The sequence below is a fragment of the Wolffia australiana genome, chromosome 2, assembly GCF_029677425.1.
Source record: "Wolffia australiana isolate 7733 chromosome 2, ASM2967742v1".
Lineage (NCBI taxonomy): Eukaryota > Viridiplantae > Streptophyta > Magnoliopsida > Alismatales > Araceae > Wolffia > Wolffia australiana.
In genome coordinates this window covers 19,290,320-19,301,155 of record NC_135836.1, presented here as the reverse complement: position 1 = coordinate 19,301,155, position 10,836 = coordinate 19,290,320, and the positions used below count along the sequence as shown (strand labels likewise).

The 10,836-nt window shown below is 44.8% G+C and overlaps 1 protein-coding gene across 2 annotated transcripts; it reads left to right on the top strand.

The window, feature by feature from the left end:
• Positions 1-267: 267 nt before the first annotated feature.
• Positions 268-9,481, top strand: SFR6 (sensitive to freezing 6). Of its 2 annotated transcripts, XR_013580656.1 has the most exons (17): positions 268-869; positions 2,088-2,156; positions 3,150-3,238; positions 3,777-3,889; positions 4,140-4,241; positions 4,627-4,717; positions 4,815-5,408; positions 6,106-6,730; positions 6,801-6,880; positions 6,962-7,044; positions 7,171-7,407; positions 7,485-7,656; positions 7,748-8,181; positions 8,272-8,448; positions 8,523-8,876; positions 8,965-9,262; positions 9,350-9,481. XR_013580656.1 is itself a non-coding variant. In XM_078571312.1 (16 exons), exons 1-16 carry the CDS (start codon positions 556-558, stop codon positions 9,106-9,108), a joined length of 3,678 nt encoding a protein of 1,225 aa, XP_078427438.1. In that variant the 5' UTR covers positions 268-555; the 3' UTR covers positions 9,109-9,332. The 2 variants fall into 2 exon arrangements, 1 of the variants encoding a protein (XP_078427438.1); XM_078571312.1 differs by lacking the exon at positions 9,350-9,481 and having other exon boundaries at positions 8,965-9,332.
• The last annotated feature ends 1,355 nt before the right edge of the window (positions 9,482-10,836 follow it).

The window sequence follows — 10,836 nt, the reverse complement described above, 5'->3', positions numbered from 1 at the left end:
TCTTAATTATTTTTTTCTGGAACTACACTCGAGGTGAAAAATACTGGATAACTCCCCCAAATTGAAACTCTCCAATTTACTCGGGTTGAACATAGTGAAATAAGAAATTGAAACATTTACTTTGGAAATTTTCGAAATAACGGATGATGGAAATTATCTTCTAAATCGTTGAAGAGATGGAATAGAAACAAGGACTATATTTTTTACCAGAGAAGAGAAGCAGATAACTCGATTTAAAGAACGGTAAAAGCTTCCGTTTCTACCCATTTGCGAGCGATTTTCTTCGGAGAGGGGTTTGGTTGGACAGCGACGGGAGGCGCCCAATCGAAGGTGAAAAGCTCGAGCTTCGTCTGCTCCGTCAATCTTTTATCATTTCCTGCGATCTTCGATCTTTGATCTCCACGCGGAGTGCATTCAGTGATCCAACAAGTCTTGATCCTCAAACCCTAGTGTCCTCTTCAAGGTTCCCGTCGTAATCACTGTACAGCAACAGCATCCTTGCGCTACGCCGCCTCTAAATGATTTGAGGGTTCCCGTCACCGCCCTCGTCGGCTAATGAGCAGCGCCCAGGGCGCGGTGGCCTCCACCACCGACGCTCCTGTGCCCCCACAAGATGCTGACTTGGACCGAACGACCATCGTTGCCGAAGAAGAACACGTAAAGTCTTCTGATGGTTCCGTCGATGGGGCAAGCGCGGGAGCTGGCAGAGATGCTCTGAAGCAGGAGCCGCTTGATCAATCGATGGAGGATGGAGATGGGTCTTCGTGTTCTTCCGTCCCTCCGGCCACTGTTTTCCAGATCCGACTCATGCAACCTCCATCTAATGTTCGGCATAGGATGAGGGTTCCCGAGCTCTGTGGGAAATTCAGGTGTGCTGCTCTTCCACTTTCTTGCGTCGGCGTTTTAATCGTTCCTGCGCATGATCCTTACGCTATAGTCGCCCAATTCCGGAAGTATTTTCCATCGCTGGTGGAATTCTCGTCGTGAACTGACGGGTTGAAGTTTTATGGCGTCTCCTGTTTCTGTGCTGAAGCTCACTCCAATTATACCGAAGTTTGGTCGTAAGGGGAACGTGATGTCTGAATATTTATGCTTTCGTATTCCCTACTATTATTACTCGAATTATTTGGAGTAATCGGAACATGATACTTCACCTACGGCCGCGACAATTATTTAAAATCTTAGTTAGCGGAATTCTTCGTTCGGGGTGTTCTAAAACCTAGGCTTTCACAGCCTGAATGTGAACATCTTTGGATTGAAAGGGAGTGGTGAGATATTTTCTGAATCTTATTCAAGCTTTTTATCGTCAGAGACTATTGTCAGACGTCCGTTAATTCAGGAGTGAACCTCGCCGTTGCCTTGCTAAATGAGGAATAAATCGCACGACTTGTGTGTCGGAGCTATAAATTCATGTTCTTGCTTCAATTCTGAGATTCTCTAGTTTTTGGAAAGATAGGGTGAGATAAGGGGGACTTAATTGTTTCAAAGAAGGAAAAAACTTAACGTGGAAACCCGTTTATCCGCTCCTCCGTCAGAGCCTAGTTACGCATCACGAGAGAATTTGGTTTCTTTTATCCGGATTTTGGCGGACTAATTCTTTAAAGACAACACGCATCGTATGCGGAATAAAGTATATAACAGAAGATTAATTTCTGGGTATTTCTAAAGCTCGAGAGCAACATCGCATGTAAGTTTTCCTTTGGTGGGTAAGAATAAATTATCTTCTACTTGTCTACCCTCCGGAAGGCTTGCTGTATGTTGAAAATATTTAATTCTCTTTTTGAGTATGTTTTCTTAAATTCTCTGTAAGCCGTATTGATTTCAACACTCTCGTTTGTGACAGAGAGTGGAGTGAGTTGCCTAGTACGTCGAATGTGTTTTGATCCTGTGGGGAGTTCATAGTCTTTAATGCTATGTAATTTCATAATACCGTTCTTATTGTCGTTTTTTATATATAATGCTTTTTTTGCCGCTGTTTCTTCACGCTGTTTCATCTGTATTTCTGTGAAAAGTTTTTCGCCTGTGTTCTCTGAGGCTGTTATTTTTAATTCCAAGACGGTCCAATAATAAGTGCCATTTTTCCCCAGTGCAGTTGCGTGGTGCGGGACTCTGAACGTTATAGCCTGTGCTTCAGAAACCTGTGCAAGAATACCGAGGTTTGTATCTTTTATTTTTCTCTCGTGATAGTTCAACTTTCGTCATATCTCTTGACCTACATAGGCTGGAAAAGATGTCAAATCACCATAATTCAGATTTATCTTTTCTCAAAGGAAATTGCCGTCGGATGCTCTTATGTTGTTAGCACTTTTCGTTTCTTATTTCTGTTGTGGATATCACTAAAAAAAAAGGGGCATGTATGTTGATAGAAACAAAAGAATATCAATCTAGTTTCAGTGAGGACAGTATTTTTGAGTAAGTTTTTTATCAAAGATTGCAGCAGTCTTTCGACTGTCAAAAGAACTATATGGAACCATCAAGTCCGAGTAAAAATAGGAAGAAAGGATGACAGGGGATGGGAAGAGGGAGCGGTTCTGATTCACCAGAATTTGACATTTGTTTTTTGTTATAGCGAGGAAGGTTTTCCTACTTGTCTGTAAGGATACCTGAATTGAAAAATGGGATGAGATTATATAAGTGAATCGATAAGGTAAGATTATAGAGGGTGATTCATGTACCAGGATGAGATTAGCTGATTCTGAAGACGCGAGTTGGCCCCCAATTGTAATTCCTCGTAAAGGGGTTCTATTGGGCCGGGAGGCCTTCTTTTTCCGGATAATATTTTTCTAACGGGTATCATATCATAATTATTGTAACTGTAAAATTTAATTTGCATTTCCAGAACCAACCTAATATCTTTTATAGGGTTACCAGGGGCGCAGGATCGACCTGGATATAATTATAGAAATAATCCAACTCACAAGATTCTTGTGCCAATGCTTGTGGTCGACCATACTGACACAATGCAGATTACGGTAAAATTTTGTATGTAATTTTGAAATCATTTTGATGAACCATTCTGCGAAGAAATCTGACGCTGTGGGAGAAAGAGCCGTCCAGATGAACTGTGCTTACTTTATTTTGAAGCATTTATATTTCTTGATTTTCTATAATGATTATTGAGTACTGAATAATCTTCTTTATATTTTCAGTTCAAACGCAAACTCGCCCTTTTGGATTCCTATTCACATTGTGAATCCGGAGAGACCTACAGAATCTGCTGTTTTCGATGTGACTGCTGGTAGATTACTTTAACTTTTATATCCATTTTTCTTTGACGATGGTTGCGGCTTTCTGAACGCTAGTTCAAAGAAAAATCACAAGCTGTTGCAAGCTGCTGCCTGTTGCAACCTGCTTCCTTTCTAGGATATATCCTTAAACCAAATTTGGTCGAGCATTGTGCCAGCATTAGGATATTCACTGTCCAAAACGTTCAAGGTGGCGTGCAGAAGAAAAGGGTGTCATAATTCATTACATATAAAGACTCATGTTTATCCCTGTCATTGAAATTTTGTGCCATTCCTGTTTTATCCTTGGTTTAATGATGAAGACGAGAAGCTGTGCGCTTTACTTAACATTCTCGAGATAAGCTGAACACTCCTTTGCCCTGAGTTAGTGGTAACCAAAGATTCAAGCATTATTTCATGCGTTCGATACACTTTCTCACGAGTGGTCTGACCTCTACCACTAGCTTGTCTAATGATTTCACTTATTTTTCCTTTCTTATTTGTTATGATGTATGACTTTCTCCCGCCAAGCTTTAATCTAGTATCTATCAGATTCTCCTCGTGATTCTGTACAATTCATCGAATGGTCTCCAAAGTCCTGTCCGCGAGCTCTTCTGATTGCCAACATTCACGGGAGGATAACAATTTGGACCCAACCATCTCAAGTGAGCATGTCCATTTACTCTTATCATTCGTTATGTTGTTAAACGTCATCCATGTTGATTCATTCTGATGCCCAACTAGAATAACAACATTGTTGCTCTTGGCTCCGCTTGTTGAATGTAGGGTTTTCTGGCTTTCTTCATCATACATTTTTTGACTTATCATTCACTTCTTTTCGGTTTGATTTCATTCCTTATTTTGCACGCTTGTTTCTGAGATTTAATTCTCTCTAACATCTATGCTCAAATATAGGGTCCTGTAAATCTTGTCCGTGATGCCAACTGTTGGCAACACGAGCATGAGTGGCATCAAGATTTAGCAGTTGTTACAAAATGGTTGTCAGGAACGTCCCCGGTAATCTCCTTCCCCCCTAGTTGTTTAAGCTTCTTTTATTCTTTGATATCACGCTCTGCGTGGATTCTACCATTACTTTGCCATTTCGGATGTTTTTCAATGTTGAAAAATTAAAACGTGTTCAATAAAAAAGTACCTGAGATCTACCATGTTGTAGGCCATCGAACTAGGACTTATCTTTAATTAGAACTATAGAAGTGCTAATAGAGTGAAAACAGAGCTCATGCCTTTATGCTTAACTGTGAATAAATAAGTTGCCTAAACTGTGGAGTTGCCCGGGAAGTTGTCTTCCTCCAACATCCATTATTCTTTTATTGTAAACGGTGCTCTCAATATTAACTTTACGTCAATCTGGATTAATATCCTCTTAATACCGTTTCCACAGCATCGATGGCTTCATTCGAATTCCAGCAGCCTGGTTAGTCAAAAGTCAACTTTTGAGGAAAAGTTTCTTGCGCAGCAGCCGCAGAGTGCAGGTTTCTAGCTTCCCGCTTTCACTTTCTATCCATTTTTAGGTGATCATCGAACTTTATTGAATTGCTGATCATTCTTTATTGAGAAATCCTTTTTCAGCAAGGTGGCCAAATTTTCTTTGCGTGTGCTCGGTATTTTCCTCTGGCTCTCTCCAGCTCCACTGGTCCCAATGGCCTCCTTCTCAGAGTGAAAATCCTTCGAAATGGTTTGCTACTAGCAAAGGTTTGTTAGGGGCTGGTCCTAGCGGAATCATGGCGGCGGATGCCATAATTACTGATGCTGGCGCAATGCATATAGCTGGTGTTCCTCTTGTTAATCCATCCACTGTGGTAGTATGGGAAGTGACTCCAGGCCCAGGCAACGAATTATTTTCTTCACCAAAGATGACGGCTGGTGCGGGGGTTCCATCTTCTTTAAATCTTTCTTGGGGTGGGTTTGCACCTTTAGCATCCTATCTATTGGGTTGGCAGGAGCACTTGCTTACTGAGGCAAAGCAAGGAAAGAAACAACCGGATGAAGATTCCATCGAATCTGTTTTGCTTCTGTGTTCGCCGGTTTCAAATTTTTCGGCCTATGTTAGTCCTGAAGCAGCTGCACAGTCTGCGACAACTACTACATGGGGCTCTGGTGTTACTGCCGTTGCTTTTGATCCAACTCGTGGTGGATCAGTAATTTCTGTTGTTGTTGTAGAAGGTACTTTGTTGCTCCAGTTCATTATTTTTATCTTTTTTTGTGCATACTTTTTCCTGCCATCCTTCTAGTTTGTGTTTACCATCACAGAACGAAGTTCGTATGATGATGTCATTGTCACAAGCTCATGTGACATTGACGAGTTCATCATTGTCATCTTGGCTCAGACAGATGATGAGGACAGTTACCATTCGTCAATCTTGGACAAGGATGATAGGCTTGTGATGGCAGGAGGGATTCGCCCCCCCACTGTCATTGTCATTGTTCTAGTCATTGATGGCCAATGAAATGACGATGATGACGACTTTGTCATCCTCGTCCTAATTGCGGAGGAGTGACGATGAAAATGATGTCATCCTCATCCTGGCCAAGACGAACTATGATTACACTGAAGGGAACAATGGTGAATTGTCGTCAAACACTACTATTGATCCGTGATATTTTTTACTTTGAGCTTCTTTACATTGAAGAAAGAATGAAATTACGATGCTGGCTAATGTTACGTATTCCAGCATTTAGTCCCCGTTGATTTTTGCGTGCTTAATCTTTTGTTAAGACTGCAAAACATCTATGGAGAAGACATACACCTGAACATTTTCGTAGAAAAAACATACTCCTGAACATGAATGTATTTTATCAAGAATACCTCCATTTAGTGGATGTGTCAGTATCGTCGTATAAAATCTGAATTTATTTTCAGGTCAATACATGTCTCCCTATGACCCTGATGAGGGGCCTTCGATAACGGGGTGGCGAGTGCAGTGCTGGGAATCTTCCCTTCAATCTGTCGCCCTCCACCCCATTTTCGGGAGCCCAGCTTCCAATTTCAGTGGGCAGCCTCCCATGAAAACGGTTTGGCTCTCAAGGGTCAATAAGAGCCTCCCACTAACAAACGATTTTATAAGCTCCCAAGAAATTTCTCGGGTGGCAAATATAACCGAGGAGCGGGGAACGTCTTCTGACTCCAGTGCTGAAAAGATGAACAAGCTTATCTTTGACCCATACGATCTGCCGAGCGACATGAGGATGCTGGCCCAGATCTTGTACTCTGCTCATGGTGGCGAGGTCGCTGTTGCTTTCCTACGGGGTGGGGTTCACATCTTCTCTGCATCATCCTTCTCTCCTCTGGACAGCTACCAAGTGAACGTGGGTTCTACAATTGCTGTTCCTGCATTTTCATCCACCAGCTGCTGCCTAGCTTCAGTTTGGCATGACACCAAAAAGGACTGTACCACATTAAAAATTGTTCGGGTTCTTCCTCCTGCTACATCCAGCACACAGGCAAAGGCGAGTTCTTCCATCTGGGAACGGGCCATTGTCGACAGGTATTTTCAAAAATGGGTATTTATGTCTCATTTGACCTTGCAAGCAATGGTTTAATCTGTTTTCGTTCAGATTTTGGTGGAGTCTGTTGGTTGGAATTGATTGGTGGGATGCAGTTGGTTGCACTCACAGTGCTGCAGAGGATGGGATAGGTAAGCAACTCAAATGTAATTACTTTAGTTGAATGACAATTTTATTCAACTAAAGCTGAAATTTTTGTGCCCTGTTGTCAGTATCATTAAACAGTGTGATCGCCGTACTGGACGCTGACTTTCATTCTCTTCCGTCCATTCAGCACAGGCAGCAATATGGACCTGTAGGTTTTCGCATCATTTCTGCCCATTGCTCTGATTCTATTCAAGGTTGCGCTTTCTGTCAAAGAACGAAAAGTGTAAAAATAAAAAAAAACCGAATCAGTGTAGTTTTTCTCTGTTTCTTGCAGTGCCTAGATAGGATAAAATGCAGATTGCTTGAAGGAACGAATGCCCAGGATGTAAGAGCGCTGGTTCTGGACATGCAAGCAAGACTGTTGTTAGACATGCTGGGCAAAGGAATCGAGTCAGCACTGGTCAACCCTTCAACTCTTTTGGCCGAGCCTTGGCAGGCCTCTGGTGAAACTTTGGCCGGCATCGACGCTGACAAGATGGTGGTCGAGCAAGCCCTTGTTCAGAGTATCCAGGTTTCCCTAACTTTAACCCCCTAATCTTCCAATATAATTGGAACATTACCTGGATCAATCATCTTGCCCTCTTACAGCCATATGTTGATGCTGTTCTGGATCTGGCATCTCATTTCATAACCCGGCTCCGGCGCTATGCAAGCTTCTGCCGCACCCTGGCAAGCCACGCCGTCTCCGCCAATGCCAGCGGTGCCAGGAACGCCGCCGCCACCGCTGCACACACTGCTGCATCTCAATCGGCCAGTCAGGGTCCGTACATCTTGATCTCTGATGAAAATTCCATTTTTTTTTGGGGGTGGGGGAGGGAGGGATTAATCTCACATGGCTTGCTTCATTCCAGGCAGTCAGAGTGGGACGACGAGTGCCATGGGGAGCACCCAAATGCAGGCGTGGGTTCAAGGAGCCATAGCCAAAATCAGCAGCAATGCCGACGGAGTGTCGTCCTCGGCGCCCAACCCGGGGACTGGCCAGGCTGCCTCTTTCGTGCCCATAAGCATCAACACAGGCACCTTTCCCGGGACCCCTGCCGTCAGACTCATTGGAGACTGCCATTTCCTCCATCGACTCTGCCAACTTCTTCTCTTCTGCCTGCTCTTCCGAAAGAGACAGTTGCCTCGTTTCATGGGCTCCTCCCAGAAGGCTCAATTGGCCGCCGGCTCCAAGGCCGAAGACGGCGGCCGAGCTGGTCAGCCTAAGACCCAGGAAGACGCTGCTGCCAGCCGGGCTCTGAAAATTGGCTCTGGAAATGCCGGTCAAGGTTACACATCTGATGAGGTAAACAGCTTCCCTATACTCTGTTTCAGACTCCAACTCGCCATTTGCTTGAACTCATGATACAAACAAGCTCTTTGGTCAATGGTGCAGGTTAAAGTCCTGTTTCTCATACTTGTGGATCTCTGCCGGCGGACCGCACCGCTATCCCATCCATTGCCGGTCTCTCAGGTGGGCTCCAACAGCATAATCATACGCTTGCACTACATCGACGGCAACTACACCGTGTTGCCCGAGGTCGTGGAAGCATCTCTTGGTCCTCACATTCAGGTAGATGCTCCACGTGTTCTTCAGTCACAGTCAAGAGAAGATGGTTGACCCAAAAGAACTTTGGCATTGACCAGAATATGCCGCGGCCAAGAGGTGCGGATGCGGCGGGGCTGCTGCTGCGGGAGTTGGAGCTGCATCCGCCGGCAGAGGAGTGGCACCGGCGAAACATGTTCGGCGGGCCGTGGTCAGATCCGGAGGACACGTGGCCACTCAACCGCAGTGGGATCACTGCCGATCCCCACCACAGCCTGGAGTTTTCGTCAATTGGGGAAAGGATCTGGCCGAGGAAGCGCAGGCTGTCGGAGAGAGACGCAGCTTTTGGATTGAGGACCTCGGCGGGCCTCGGGTCCTACCTTGGGATCATGGGATCTCGACGGGATGTCATCTCAGCGATCTGGAAGACGGGCTTGGATGGTGTCTGGTACAAGGTGAACTCCTCCCTTCCTCTTCTTCTTCTTCTTCTTCACCGGCCAGATCTCCATATTTGATGTTGTTTCCTTGTTGACTTTGGCGCAGTGCGTGCGATGCCTGCGGCAGACGTCAGCGTTTGCACCGCCGGGGAGCTCAAGCGCCATCTCAAACGAGCGCGAGGCATGGTGGATCAGCCGCTGGGCCTTGGGCTGCCCCATGTGTGGCGGGAGCTGGGTTCGAGTCGTATAGGCCGAGGGGCTCCGCTGATTCATAGGTAGAGGAGACAAGTTCAGAATAGAAGAGGGAGATTCCATGGGGAAAGAGTAGGGTGGGTCGTTGAGTTCACGGCTGGGCAGTGAACGATAAATGATGACTGACGAGTTCGGACGAGTGGATGAAAAACGTAAGAGTTAATTAATTTAAGTGGTTTTAGAATTGTACAAATGATATCAATCAATTTGTTTATTCTTCGCTGCTGCCATGCAAATAGGTAAGGTCAATATCTGACCAGAGTTCCGTGATGCTGGACCGGTTGTGTCTTTGGAGGGCTGACCCAACATGCATTCTGATTTTGGTTCTTACATTGAACCGGACTTGCAACTGAACCTAATAAGAATAATCGATATTATTCATAAGATAGATAGATAGAGAGAGAGAGAGAGAGAGAGAGAGAGAGAGAGAGAGAGAGAGAGAGAGAGAGAGAGAGAGAGAGAGAGAGAGAGAGAGAGAGAAGTCCCTTGTCATCCTCCGCCAAAATCCTGCTTTGTCATTGTCTGGATCTCTGTCATGCGCTGCCTCTGCTGCCATCATCAGTCACTGCCCATGCCACTCGGTACTCGGTAGGACCTCTCTCCTCAGTTTCTGTCCTGCTCTCTAGATCTCTCAACCTTTCTTGCTCTCTCCCTCTCTATCTCTGTCGATCTCTCTTTTAGATTTGTTTCTTGCTCTCTCCTCTCTCTCTCTCTCTCTCTCTCTATCTATCTTTTTAATTCTATCGTCCTGATTCATTTCTTGCTCTCTCACATTCTCTCTCTTTCAATATCTCATTCTAGTGCAGCCGGGCGGTCCGGAGGAGACGAGGACGTGGCGTGGTTGTCAGCTCGACAGATTGACGGGTGTCGGATTGAGGGTGCCGGTTGACGGGCGTCAGTTAATCTGCGTCTAATGGACCTTGTTTGGTTGACGGAGTCGGAATAGTTGGCGATCGTGGGTTGATTCGGTTAATCTCCCTGTCGATTCTTCCTCCTCCGTCCTCCTCTTCCCTTCTTCACTCTCTCTTCTTCCGGTGCGGGAGGGGGAGACCTGTCTTCCTTGGTGAAAATTCAACCTCAGATTCAAGCAAAACAAATCTAATTCATTAAGGCGCCCACTATTCCCGTAAGTAGGGGAATTAATGGGCCCCTATTGGGCTCTTAAGGGGGGAGAGGGGATATTGGTCCATTAAAGGGGGGGGAGGGCTTATATAATGGGCCCCCATTACGAAATAAAGGGAAAAAAGAACAAAACATAAATGAAAAAGGGGGAAACAGGGGAGGGGAGTCCAAATGACTAAGAACCCCCTCCCACATGACGACAAGACACGCGGGCACGGATAAAACGACAAACGTGTCGTGAAGCAATGAAAATAAATCAACGAGTGCAAGAAACACAAAATATGACTAACGACGACGATGGAAAGCAAGATACGATAAACAAGCAGGCTTTACCCGGTTGTTGATGACGGTGGCGGCGGCGTGGACAATGTCGTCAACGGTTCAAGATGGCGTGCGCCATCAAAATGTACTGGTCATATTGAGTATAAGATGGTACCAAAATGAATATAATGAATTCATATATAGTAGACTTCTGGGATGAGGATAAAAGCCTATGATGTATGTGATTTTTCTTCGGTGTTTATTTTTTGGAAGTATTTATATTTATAAATGATTTATGGAACCTAATGTAAATAAAAAATAATTAGAATATGATGCAAAAAAT